This window comes from Neolamprologus brichardi, chromosome 6, assembly GCF_056152115.1.
Source record: "Neolamprologus brichardi isolate AB-2024 chromosome 6, ASM5615211v1, whole genome shotgun sequence".
Taxonomy (NCBI): Eukaryota; Metazoa; Chordata; class Actinopteri; order Cichliformes; family Cichlidae; genus Neolamprologus; species Neolamprologus brichardi.
In genome coordinates, this window is record NC_142109.1 from 25,839,129 (window position 1) to 25,853,935 (window position 14,807).

The following is a 14,807-nucleotide window of genomic DNA, read 5'->3' on the forward strand; positions in this document are numbered from 1 at the left end:
TCTGTGTTTAATGGCTTAAAATCTATGAGATTTAAACAACAAAAAAAGGATGTTAACAACACGTCACCAGGGGTGGACAGCGCGAAAGAGTAAATATCCGTGAAACTTCATTTTCACATTTTTAAAAACTAGATCTCCAGAGGATTTTTAGAGGATGCTTCTGTTTCCCTGAACCACAACATAGTTATTTTCAATATTTTGCTTTCGACAGCTGTGGCTATATACTTTCCCTAAGGCTCGAGCGTGGTTACACGTGGCAAAATGGTCCTTCAACTCAATTGACTCCCCTCTTACACTTACACTGCCTCCACTGAAAGCTATTTATTACATTAAAAGTTTTGAGAGCACAGACATTTAGACAGGCAAAAAAAGATCACAGATTAGTCGACGAATAAAATAAAACACATAAATATTATAATTGTACATGTTTATCAATGCAGAACATTCTCTGTCCTGATAAGAAAGCTAACTACTATGAGCTTAACTATGTACTGATGTAACGTTAAATAGAAGAGGAGCATAAAATAAACTATATCATTGCTGTTTTGATTTACAGTGATCAAACAAATAAATATTTTATAAATATAAGTACATGATTATAGCTTTATTTATAAATCCATGGATACTCCCAAACGCAAATGTTTTTACAACTAACCCAAAAATCAAATGCAATATATTCACTACTTCGTTAAAGACAAAGTTGTTCTTTACAAAGCTGAGTTTTAGACCGTAACGTATTACAACATGTAATGCCTTTGAGTTTTGTCTTGAAATGTGGCTTTCACAGCACTGAAGAAAAGTATGAGCACATCGATGGAAGAACACCAGCTTTTACCTTTCCTGCTGCATTTTCACATATCAACTTCCGATGCGGAGCCGCACGGTCTGTGGTACAAGGTAAAATTCGCTCAGACACTTAACTTTCCCCTCTGTGACGCGCTGTCACAGTGATATAGAGCCGTGGCAGGTGGGAAAGAGTCATAAGATGAGGAAAGTGAAATGGCAAAATAAGGGAAGGTATGAATGCTAATGCATAGATGGTGTGACAAAGCATGTCAAGCATGCTCAACTGATCTGTTACAGGACAATCCGTCACAGGCTACTCACCACTAAACCACCACAAACACACAAAACTACCATGCAGTCTGGTCACCCGGATCCTTCGGTCCTGTCCTAAATTCTGGCGGAATGTTTTTGTAACGACATGTTACAACTTTACAGTTTCCTTATTAATTGTGCAGATGTTTGCACAGTGGTCCGTATACATTCACGGCAAGTCAGAAAACTGCATACGTGGACATGTTAGGCTCTGGAAAATCCTTTTTTTTTGTAGCCTGTGGTGATATGAAAAAGAAAAAGCTTCCTGATGGAACTAATTCCTTATATCTGTCTTATATCTGGGATAATCTGTCACATTAGAACTGAAAAGACCCTGGTAGGTGTTTAAGAAAGCAGCTAAAATGGCTCTTTTCTTAAAGGGGTGATAGCTTTTAACAACAACAACAAAAAGTCTGACCAATCTTGTTACAGTCTACTACCCAAAGAGACGATACTTTTTCTTACTGCACATATTTATTTGCTGCATTATAATGATCTTAGTACATAATTGTACATTCCTATTGTTGCTTTTTTCATGTTTATTTTTTGCACAGCCTTATTCGTGTGATGAGCTTAAATTTGTTGCAGAAACACAGAAAGTCTGGCAGAATTTTTTTTGTTTTTGTTGAGCTCTAACTTTTTTTGTTTTACAGAGGTTTGCACAGCGGTCCGAATGTGTAACAGTCACTGCAAACGAGAAAACCCTGCACATAGACTCACTAAGCGCTGGAAAATCTATTTGCTCCATTAAACAAAAAAATAATAATAATAATAATTAGTTTACATGTTCAGACATTTCCAGAGCTAAAAGTAAAAAAACGTGTATTTTATTTTAGTTTGAAAAAATATCTGAGCTAAAAGTTTGCCTTATGTACAAATGTACAAATTCCTCATAACTAACAAAATTCAGATTATTATATCTGAAAGATTTTTTCTGACATGCTTAAATGAATGATATCCATGCCTGGGCTGAATATTTGAGAATTAAGAAAATGTTTACAGCACTTAAGACAAAAAGACCTCACCGTGTCACAGTGTAACTGAAAACACCCGGGTCGATGTTTAAGAAAGCGCGTAATGATCTATTACATTTGAACATTTGTACAATCCTACCGTTGCTTGTTTCTGGTTTTTGGAATATTTAGACTTTATTTCCCTTAAACACTTTTCCTTTAATAATTTATCTCAGCTCTTGATTCTCCAGGTTATCCAACAATACTTTTAGGTAACTAATAAGTCTCGAGAAAAAGTCTAAGGCTGCACAGTCTGACTACATGTTGGGTTTTTGTTTGTTTTGATGATGGCAGCAAGCAGGGCAACAAATCCTTAACTGAATGACGATCTTAAATAAACAGCAGAATGGAAGTCCATTAAAGTGCTATCGAACTCTTTTACTTTGCTGATTTGCAATTAACCAAATAAAATGTAGCTACTGACACTATCACACACAACAATTTTCATGTATTCATTCAGTAGAAACTCTCTGCCCAATAAACGTTTCCACCAATTCATATTAATATTTAAAGACAAATTGCACAGTTGTCTCCTCACACACTGTACTCCAAAGAAAAATCATCAACAAATACAAAATATAATCAATATATAATCAAGATTTGTTACAGAAATGATCGCATACGTTTTACAGTTTTATTGTAGGGTTGCAGAGCTTGAGCTCAGTGATACTGTGTTGTTGACAAATTTAATATAAGACCTTTCAGTGACTTCACCGCGCATTGTTTGGCTTACAAATGACATCAAATTTTCCAAATTTAATGGATATGTTTATCAACTGAATTTAGTGGTCATGTTGAAAACAGCTAATGTTCCTAAATTAATTGTTTTGGTTTTAAAAAGTTAAGTAGTTTACAAAATATAATTTATTCCAATTTAAGGAGAAGCAGCAAACGTGTGATGTTAAAAACAGTGGGATTGTTTTCAACACATCTAATATTTTGAACAAGACAACCACAGATTTGAATGAGGAGCGAAAATACCTGCTTTTTAATATGAATCCTGGATATGTTTAGATAAAGGGGGAAATGTGTTAGCTCAGTGCTCAGTATATTCAGATAAATCTGCTGACTGTACAATTTCCCTTTTATTTAATTTTATATTGCTTTTTCCAAAAAAAGAACCTTAGAGCCTCTTTTAAAGTGCAGATATTTTTTTAAATAAATTTTAATAAGCACTTTGTTATATTGTTGCATATTGTTATTTTTTTATATATGGTGAGTATAAAATCCTCAGTACTGTAGTAATATTCACTAAGACACATTATAGATAGCAGCTGTGCGGTTATCAAATTCGATTTCATGCAAGACGACCTTAAAGGACAGATGCAGACATTTTTCCAACATCACAACTTTTTTTTTTCAGGATATTCATGATACCACTGCAAAAACATGCTGTGGACTTTTTTTTTCATAGAGCCACGTGAGCACCTGGCATGTGTTTGTACTGTATCCTGATTCTGTGGTTTACAGATTTTGCTCTTACCTGTGTAAGGTGTTGCTTGTTGTCTCAGGGGGGTATCCACTGCTTTGTCCTTTTCCCAGCATTATTATATGACCTGTTTTGTCACTGTCAACGCTGCTTGTCCGATCCCAAACGTTCTGCATGGCAAAACAAACTCCCTAGCACCACCCCCAGCCTTTACACCCTTCCAGTCACCCCCCTCAGAAGTAACCACCTCAGACCAAAGACACCAGATCTTGATAGGGCAACTTTCTCCAGCCTGCTTTTCTTTGTCTTTTTTTTTTTTCCTTTCTCTTCACTGAACGCCCAGATCACAGAAATACCAACAGGCAGGAAGAGACTGGGGGCTGAGCACTTCAGCGGGGTCTCTGCTGCTCAGCTACTCCTGATCAACAGCAGCAAAGGCAGCAAAGCCCCCTTTACCCTTGGCTATCCAACTGTCTTTCCCTATAAACTATGCTACATACACTTCCAAGACTTCCCTTCACTTCCTGTATTCTCTCCAGGGGCAAGAGATGGGGAAATCAGTGTAGCGCCTGTTCAAAGAGAAACAGGAGGATGACTGAGTGAAGTTAAAGAGGGAATAACAGAAGAGGTGGGCTCAGGGGACCGCATGGGGGGGGGGGTGAGTTAAATAGACTAAAAGGGAGTCCCTGCCCAGGACAGCTCCACGCAGTACAACAACAGGGACGCTGATTATCACCTCTACGCTGACACAGAAACACAGACACACGCACGCTTGCATAGTCTGGCTGATGAAGGGATGCACTGCGGTTCTGGGAATGCCATCAGTCACTCAGTAGGTGTCGGGATCAATTTAGCTGCTGAATCATTGGAGAGATCCAGTCTCTAGGCCTGGAACACAGTGTCAGATTATTAACATTTTGCAATGTCAGACAGGCTGAGGTTTCACATCTGTCAGCCAAAAAGTAGGGTGTGCTTGCTCATAAATCACCATTAAGAAAAGGCTGACACAGAGTGACAACACATCAATCCTCAGGGTCTTGTACGTGCTGCGTGGTTGGATTTTGGGGTATTTATTTAGATTGCAAAGGAAACTGTAATTTTGCAGGGGGATTTAAGTTATGAAGACAAACCTAGAAAAAAGTTTCCAAGAAATGAGTCAGAGAATCTGAGAGATGATGTTTGTTTAAAGAAACCTAAACCATGTCTCCCCATAGACAAACATATCATCTAGATATAGCTGCTATTTTATCTGATTGATCACGAAACAAAGATTTTCAGCAAAGTCTTGAAACCTAAATTTATAAAATAATTGAAAAACTTTCACAATATGCTTTTACAAGTGGATTAGAGTTTCATAGCTCACCTGGATTTGCCCTAATAAATCTACTTGTACAAAATGAAGACTGGAGGAAAAAACACAAGGAGCTGGAGCTTGCGTCTAAGCCGTTACTCTAAAACGTAAACAGACGCGCTACACTCGTGGTTGTTCAAGGAAGCTGCTCCTGACTGATCAGCCGTTTATGGTAAATAATTGTAGTGCACAGAAACAGCCAAGCAATCGAATTCAAGTCACAGAAAAGCAGGAGGCAATTCCTAATCATCCACGAGATGCCACATTCTCTCCATCTTCGCACTGACTGCTTGAATGATGAACGGCAAAATTGAAAAATATCCGACACACCTTGCCGACAACCGCCAGGAAACTATCGCTATGCGTTGCATGTGCGCAAGCAAGCGTGTGTGTATATATGCATGTGACAACTCTACATAACAATCCCCCACACTTATTTTTGGCGCTGTGAGAAAGCAGATACCACTGTAGGATGAAGTGGTTTCTATAATGGTGTGTGCCTGGATGGCTCAATGATAAGCGTGGCAGTTAGAGAGGTGAAATACATTTAAACTGTATTGATTTTGTATTGAATCTTTCAAAAAACAAAACAAAACAATAACAAAGACTTGACAGCTAGATTTATTTTCATTAAAAATTATTAATGAACATATTTTTTGTTCCTTTTTTCTCTTATTTATTCCAGTTGTGATACATCAGGGCAATTTTATCTCAAGAGAATTATACACAACAGAACAACAATATTAGAAATACAGAAAAAAAAAAGGCTAATTGCTATGACTTTGTTTTACATGTAGTCACATTAAAACATTAAGTTGGGCACTTTAACTTACACCCAAAGAGCCACTAAACTGCAGCTGGAGCAGTTTAGGGAATGCTGTTTATAAAACTAGTACCTACATATGGCTGATAGCTTATCACTTTTCGCCTACATGTGAAAGTACTTCACTATTACCCATCTGAGTCTCTGTGTATTGTTTATACAAAAATGCACTCTGGTTTTAATGACCATGTGAGGTGAAAGGAATCAGAATATATCCATCTCAATGTGTGGCATAAAACCACATTTCCCACAATTCACCAATACAGGAGCTAACTTTAGCACTGTCATGTGAACTGAGACGACAGTGACAAGTGATCTGTCATATTCAATGTAGCCAGCTGTGGTTGGAAAGCCGAGTGATGAAAAGTGGTTTTGGATGATAATGAGTGACAACAAGAGGCCTCGCAAAGACCTAATCAGTGACAAAGTGCTGTCCAAGTCACAACTTCACAATTACAATCTTTTTCCCGTCTTCAATCATTTTCAGTCCGGTCCTTGTACCTGATCATTTTCAGACTAAAGTGTTTAACTCAAGGGATCAACCAGTGTCTGTCTACACACAGCAGACAACTTAGCTTTGTTACTAGCAGCCTGTCACAAAGACATACAATTTGTTTCAGTTTCTTTACTTGAATCTACAAAATAATCCCCAATGCAACACCAATGTGATTTACAAAGAGCTATTATATATAGTTACAATATATCCATACCAGATTATCAGTATCTAAAACTCATGTCCTTAAAAAATAGGGAATTCGGAGGATGAGAGATGCATCGAGTGAGGTACGCAAAATTACACATGAACCGAACTGAAAATCAGTGGCAGCACGTCCTATGGAGTGATGAAACCAGATTTTAAGCTTTTCACAGAGGAAGCTGGGAGAGAGGTACAATGATGAGTATCTACAGCCATCTGTGACAAATGACGGAGGCTCTGTCATGGTTTGAGGCCGTATTTCAGTCGCTGGCTTTGGGGATCTTGTCAAAATTGATGGAATTAGGAACACGGAAAAGTACTGTCGGAGTTAAATCCACCATGTAATCTGACTAGTATATGACTTTGTCCACAAAAACACTGTCCATGAAGTAATAACACACAGTGGAACACTATCAGTCATGGATTAGCCTCCCCATAGCAACATAACATCAACATTATTGAAGCAGTGTCGGATCATTTTGACAGAAAACGGAACAAAAGACAGCCGACATCCAAAGAAGAGCTTCAAGAAACCTGGAGAACTGTTTCTGAAGTAAGAAATCTTGCCTAAGAGAGTTCAGACTGTGTTGAAGAATAAAAGTGGCCAAACACTGACTTTCAAGCTTGTGAGAATTGTGCAAACTTTTTTTTTTTGCCTTTTGTTCTGTATTTTTATAGTGTATATGTATACATTTCAATAAATCACTGCACCTATTTCTCATTTTCCTAGTAAAATGTAAAGAAATGACTGGGTGCCTCAACACACTTGAAGCACCAGAGTTTAAGACACGAGGGATAACTCTGAGGTTAACCTTTCAGCATGTGTCCCCAAACTTCTACGTGCGGATTTGAAACCAGAGCAGTATATTTAACCATGCATGCAGTCATGAGAAAACTAAGAGCGTCTCTAGTTTTACAGGGATAAATGGCATGTGGTTTAGCTTTTGTAGAAATCTCCCTGGATGGAAAATGTAATGGCACCACAACTTCTCCGTATCAATATCACCATTAAGTTTTGTGACACAATAATTTAGTGAAACAAAGACAACCATATGCATCCATACCATTTGCGAAATACCCAAGTAATACTGTGCTAAGTAAGAAGCAACTCCCTTTCCAGGCGATCAGTTTTCAGAAAATTCTCCCAGTGCAGCTGAGAATGCCTCTGTGGAGCCGAGCATTCCCGTAAAGACGGGAATGCTTATTTTGCAGAGGATTTAAGACGACATGTGTGAAGCCATTAAGTAGACTTAGTCTCTTAATTAAATTCATTCTGTTGGTCTACCTTTGACCTCATTACAGCGAGACCTCTGCACTCAGATGTGAGCAGGCTATAGTACGCGACAAGTAAGCGCTCACAAATTCATTCGCTGCCACATGTGGCACACACACATGCATACTGAAGGTCCAATGTGCTTACAGCCGTTGCATGAGAAGAACGTATCTATTTCAGCAGATCTCTTTGACTGTGTGCACCCCAGCTAGCACAAATAGCAAACGCAAACACAGAGGGCATTAGTGCTAATCGTGGTTTGGACCGAAGCTGTTTAAGATGTCTTTTTAAATTATTTGTGATTATCTGGGATTCAACGGATTAACATTTTCCCACCCAATTTTTCCCCCAATTCACACAGCCAAGAAAGGCTTTGTATTTTTCCCAAGTGAAGAACAGTTGCTGCCTAATTAACACATGCACATGCACACAAAAATGTTAAGAGACTACAGGCACTTTCAACTAAAAAGACTTCAAAAAGGAATGAACTCACAGTTTAGATGCTGGTGCCCTTGTGGCTAGAAGTTATAATCAGTCATCAACATTTGGCCGGAGACTCAAAGAACATATGACCTCATAAAACGAGCTTAAAAAAGGAATGAGCCTGGAACGATCACTGACAACAGCTTGTAAATTCCTTTGTTCGTGGCAGGACGGCGCTTGCATTATTTTATTGTTGAACTAAATTTATACTGTGACACACAACAGCACGATCACTATCTCTCAGTGTTAGTGGTATGCGTGGGACATAAAAAGACGTCTTTTAAATAGCCAAAAGCAGAAGCAAGTTTATAAACAGCTTAATGTTTTATAGACCTGAATGACACTAACACCATTGGTGGAAGCTACATGGGGTCTGAGGTCTAAACCTGAGAAGCTTTAAACAGCTGTGATCCAGAGAGTGTTTGTGAACACTTTATAGACCTGAGGAGCCCCTAAAGTGCCTGGCAGTGAGTAAGTGTCAAGCCTTGACTAAATTAAATGGTGCCACTTATTGTAATTGTACAGGCGAATACAAAGTAAATACAAACTGACTAAAACTGCACTTAACTTTAGAAACGCACCTATGTGCTAAGTGTACTTTTCCAAACTCTGTTCAAGTGAAAATTGATTTGGATACGCACACGTACCACCAGAAATATGAATAACACCTTTCATCATCTTTACTCATAAACTGAACAAGCATCATTAGTAACGGTAGTAATTCTGAATATTAATCAGCAAAATGCAAAATTTCTTCATACACTTAATGAATCATGAGAATTTGACCTTCAGGAGTCTGTCAACCTCATAGCGGGCACAAGCAGCTATCCACAACTGAAAAGGCATAGATCAGGCCATAACATTAAAGTCATGAAAAATGTTCCCCGTGTTGTATTTATAAACGATCTCTGGCAAAGGAAGTACAAAATAATGCTGAGTATTTAGCAAAAATGAATACCTGAATCTTTCTAAATTACTACAAGAGACCGCTCCTGATTTGTCAGCAATTCATGTTAAGCTAAAGACTGAAAAGTTGTGCTGATCACAGCAATCTATTAAAACAGCATTCATCCATCTGAAGCATGCTACACGCTTGACCTTCGGGTAGGATCATAGGTCACGTTGGTGAAATTTGGTTCCACAGAGTCTTAGTGTGGGCATCCTGCTGATCTCCAGCAGCTCAGCAGCAAGCCAGCAGTGGTAAAGGTCTGTCTGACTGCCTGCCAGGCCAACTGGTGCCATGTAAATAAACACACTCCAAGAAAAACCCTGACAGGAAAAACCTCTCTGTGTTTGTATCCATAATTATTACTTGTATATTCAAACATAACTGAAGTAAAGACTCACGCAGATTTTGACAAAATGCTAAGAAATCTGAAAAATCTTCAAAAGTCAAAGAAAAGTCAAAAGAACTACTTTATTCAAGCTGGGGATTTGGGCAGGTGTGACAGGTTTTGCTAACTAGTAACTTAGTGACTACCTAATGCAATCTAGGATTTTTTTAAGCACTTTTAAAGCCACAACTGATTTAGTCTAATTGAGGGTAATTAGGGTAGTCCTAACTAGCAGTTATTATCTTCTCCCTGGTAATGCGGAAACGAGTTGGTGAGAACTGCCATGGGATGTCAACATCAGATGCAGACATGGTTGTGCAGTGCGCAATGTGCATTTTTCACAGTGCTCTGCCCACGGTCCTCTCACCAGCCTCACTCACCACTTCTCCTCTCTGGTCCCACTGTGCTACTACATAAATAGGGGAGACTGATTAGACAATATTTAACAGGTGTTCCTCCACATAGCACTGCACACTGAACCACCTGCCTCCTCCAACAGTACAAGTTTTTCTTAATCAACACAAGCTTATGATCTGCACTTTCTTTAAGTTTCAGCTCTGCAACCATAATCCCTTCAAAAGCCAAAGATTTTAGTTTCCTAGAAGCTTTGTTTTTTTTTTTTTGGTTTTTTTTTAAACCATATTTTGCATCAGGATGCATTATGTTGCAGGCTGTGAAGACTGTTAAATTCATCTGAACCAGAGTATTACGTCAGTACTACAGCTTTCTTACTGATGAAGGCAACAGGCGGAAGAGTTACTGATTAGGCAGATGGTCAATGTCTCACACTGGCTTTGGAATTACAAATAATGTATCAATGTTCATTTAAATTGGATGAAAATGATTAAATTATATTGAAAAACTGATAAATGTAATCATCTAATAATTCATTGAATGTTTAGAATATACTTGTACTTAAACAGATTTGACTTTTTAAAATTAATACTATTATGCAGTTATTTTCCTTGTGCAACCCACTTGAGGCACCGCTGGACATGTAGCAGCAGTCACTATTTAAATTCCTTTGCTGGCTCAACATCCCTTCCTTTGAGTGAGTGGCAGCTGTTGTCTGATGACTTAAAAAAATCTAAAGCTGCCTTGTCACTAACAAAACCATCTCTCTTTTTTTGTTATTGCTTAGTGAGCGATATATTAGCCCGCGTTTAGGATTTCACATTTTGCCAACAGTGTGCTTTGTTAATTCGCTTCAGTTAACATCAGGGGCAGATCCCAGGCTACCCTGTTAACCCCCCTCCCCACCCTATACGGCAAACCTGTGACTCTATATAACAAGTGCCAGTCTAATTACAATCTTGGCCAAAATGTTCAAAAGCAAAGTTATCCAGAGTATAAATACAAACCTTTGGGGTTTTCGAGGTGTGGCTGCACCTGTAACAATACATTAGCCATTAGCCATGTAGCTAATTAGTCATGTAGCACACATGCGCAAAGTTACAGGCATGAAACTAAAGCCTGATACAGTGTTAGGTTAGTTGTTCAAACGACTATATGTATAATGGGCCTGAACATAAGCTCTTTTTCTCCTTACCTTCTCGTTTGCAGAGAAACAGGTAGAGGCGCATGCGCACACCTGTGTGAAAGTCCATCAGATCCGTCCCTGCTTGCTGAGTAGCTGTTCAAGTTGATTGTTGCAGAACAAAAATCAGCACAAGTTACCCGTGGTTAAGATCAAGGAAGTCAGCTACCCATTTCAAATCATTAGCTAACATAAAAAAATAGTAATAAAATAAAAACATTTTTTTAAATGTTTTGGAAAAAAAGAAGAAGCAGTAAATTTAGTAAATTTATGAAATTAAATATTTTAAAAAAGTTGGATGTGGCTGCATTTACAACATTAGGAAAATTGGGAAATTTGGGTTTACATAGTAGCTCCTTAGAATTAGCATGTTTACATACCTATCTAATACATACATATATTAGAAAGGTATGTAGGAGATTTCACTAGTATTTGTGTTTCATTTATTCTAAACTTGTAAACTTACTCAGACATATTTAATTAACTCAATATGCCAAATGAGGTGTTGTAGCTGGTAGCTATATTATCTGGACTTTATCCCAAGATCCATCCAAAAAATCCATTTGCAGAGTTACCGCATTACAAATGTTGGTCCAGGACTTCCATAACTTAGGATTTTGTGAATGTACACAAAGCCAGATTTATTTTTACAATTTGTAGCGGGATATTCTCACTGTGCTTACTGGGATCTAATGAATTAGTTTTCTTTTCTCCTTCAGAGAGCAAAAGTCCCTAACCCTTCTGCAATTCATCTCTCACCACAACGTCCAGGGGCTTCAGGTCAGGCTTTGGATCAATTACATGTTTATGTAGGACCTTTAACACAGACCACAATCACATGTCTGTGGTGGGAAAAACAGTGAGACAAATAGACAGATGACAGACTGACTGATCAGCTGACAGACGCTTAAAACAGACGGATGACTTTGGAGCGGCCGGGAGGAATAAGCAGTGTGTTGCGCCTGCATGGCAGATGGACCACCATGAAGTGCAAGGACAGAGCCAATCTTTTCACATGGTTCCCTCCTCCTCCTCCTCTCTCCACTGCAGTTAATAAGCACCTGTTACACAACAAATTAACTTGACTGAAAAAAATACCCGGACAGCTTTATGCCTTTTCTATGATAAGGAGCTTGATTATGGGAGCTGGTATTATCTGTCTATTACTGTACTCCATATTTTGATAGCAGGGAGCAGAGGGGTGAGCAGATGGCTTGAAAAGATATGGTGTTTATTGTCTGACTATGAGAAGAAGCTTGATGCCGGGCGAGAGGTGGTGCTGGTCTGATGATTAATCTGTTAATTAAAAATGAAATTCAAAGCTGCACAAAGTTTTTGGCTTATAAACATGTCAGTATTTTATATGAATAAAGTTGACATCAGCAGATTCATGCATCTGGCTATTCATGCTGGCTCATTTATTAATCCAACCATCCATTTGCTTCCGCTTATCCAGGGCCGGGTCGCAGGGGCAGCAGCCCAAGCAGAGAAGCCCAGACTTCCCTGTCCCAGCCACCTCCGCCAGCTTATCCGGGGGAACACCAAGGCGTTCCCAGGCCAGCCAAGAGATATAACCTCTCCAGTGTGTCCTGGGTCTGCCCCGGGGCCTCCTCCCGGTTGGACATGCCTGGAAAACCTCGCCCAGGAGGTGCCCAGGGGGCATCCTTGTCAGATGCCCAAACCACCTCAACTGGCTCCTTTCGATGTGGAGGAGCAGTGGCTCTACTCTGAGCCCCTCCCGAATGGCCGAACCTCTCACCCTATCTCTGAGGGAGAGGCCACCCTTCGGAGGAAACCCATTTCCATCGCTTGTATTCGCGATCTCGTTCTTTTGGTCACTACCCACAGCTCGTGACCATAGGTAAGGGTAGGGGCGTAGACTGACTGGTAAATTGAGAGCTTTACTTTTACGCTCAGCTCTCTCTTCACCAGGCTCCGCATCACTGCAGCCGCTGCACCAATCCGTCTGTCGATCTCCCGCTCCCTTCTCCCATCACTCATGAACAAGACCCCGAGATACTTAAACTCCTCCACTTGGGGCAGGGTCTCGTCCCTGACCCGGAGTGGGGTTAGAGAATCCCGCAAATAAACCAAGTAAAGCTTAATGAGAATGTGATGGATTTGAATTTTACTTACTGTCTTTGCTGTTTACACCTGTGTGAGAGGAGAGCAGATCGTGCTTTTCTATTGGTGGAATGAGAACGTCGGTGTGGGTAGGTAGGTGTGATGCTTTTTGACGTATGTCAGCTGACGTGGTGACAGAGAGCTTGCAGAGTTGTTAATGTGACACATCTGCATCCACGGGGTGAGAGGGGACAGGCGGATGAGCTGTGCTGACAATGAGGTGAGGTATAAGCAGGTGTTTTTATTACAGCTGTGGGCATTTAAAAGGGAATAACTGTTCTGTATGAGGTGGGATAAATGGTTGTTATTTTTCAATTGTTTATGCCAAGAGTGTGAATTAGATTTAGAGGCACTGGCTCTTAAATATAGGAAACCTCCCATGGCTGGAGAAAGTCAAAATGTATTCCTGTTTGATTTCTCTTAGCAGTCACCCCCACACACCAACTTCAGGCCAGAAATATATTTCTGTTTTAGATCACGACTAACAACAGAAGTGGAGTCATGAAGTGGAGGACAAAGCTCCTGGTGCTCTACTTTCAAAGGGGAAAGCACTCTGACGTAAGATACCACGCGAGTGCTGGCGAACGCCGTGGACCGAGATGCTCTGGAGGTCTGCAGTATTACAAGAGGGATCTAAGACTTGATCTCAAGAGGTCACAACCTTTTAAATGCGCTGCCAGAGCAAGGTGATGTTACACTGGAATGGCAGCCATGCGTGGGTGACATGCGGGAGCTCCCCTGGCACAAAGTAATTCAGGATCATTGCTATTAAAAAAGAAAATATAACACAAGTGTAAGGGCTGTGTAATGTGTGCCAGACACCGACCTTGTTGCTACAGTTGCTGACCACATGTCTACTGTGCCCTGTGTCTGAATCTACAGCGGCCGTGGATTAGGTTTCCTTCTCAAGTTAGATTAATTCGGTGTTGAAATTAAAGGATTAGACACTGACAAGTGTTGTGACGGAACACAATCGGGTGTGAGAATATACACTGACTTTTCTTTTTGTAAATACATCTCTCTTCTTTCATGAATGTAGCTTTTCAAAGATGTTTTAAGATAAAATCTATCAGTTTACATTGCCAGTATACAGTGCTTATCACATTTATTAGACCAAGATCTAATGTAAGGTTTATGACACAGCTGTAGCTTCAAGGTATCCATCAGGTACAAAATCATATTTTTAATACTACTAAAGCACATTTATTTTTATTAAGTGGCCAAATTAGTCATTTATTTGGATTTATGATCAGAAAGTTTTTGATGGTTGAACATTAGACTTGATTAATTTGTGTGCAGGTTCAAAGTTAGGTATAAAACATGAAATTATTATTTGCATTAATTATTATCCATGTATATTTTTCAATATGTTTCTAAACATTTTTGCTTTGTTTTAATCACAGGTGGACTAATAAATATATTGAGCACGGTAAAACCAAACATAATTGCTCTAAAATATTTTTGTTGAGATAATTTGATTAGTTTGGCTGTACACACACTTGTGTTCTGATGAAAATGTGAAGAAATTAAATGTAAAAGTAACATATATCATAAATATATGTTACTTTACCACCAATGGACTTTCTTTGCTATAAAAAAAAAAAAAAAAAAGTCAATTAAAGAGCACCACCTAGTGGTGGCAGTC

At 39.2% G+C, this 14,807-nt stretch overlaps 1 protein-coding gene across 2 annotated transcripts in view; it reads right to left on the reverse strand.

The window, feature by feature from the left end:
• Nucleotides 1-4,119, reverse strand: part of rbm20 (RNA binding motif protein 20) — a 47,414-nt gene extending 43,295 nt beyond the window's left edge. The window contains exon 1 of one of the 2 annotated variants that reach the window (XM_006790800.3): nt 3,595-4,119. In XM_006790800.3, coding sequence (XP_006790863.2) covers nt 3,595-3,716 — 122 coding nt within the window. In that variant the 5' untranslated portion in view covers nt 3,717-4,119. Of the gene's footprint in view, nt 1-835; nt 2,653-3,594 lie in introns of those variants that run through there. The other variant, XM_035907636.2, reaches the window with a different exon arrangement.
• Nucleotides 4,120-14,807: the final 10,688 nt, after the last annotated feature.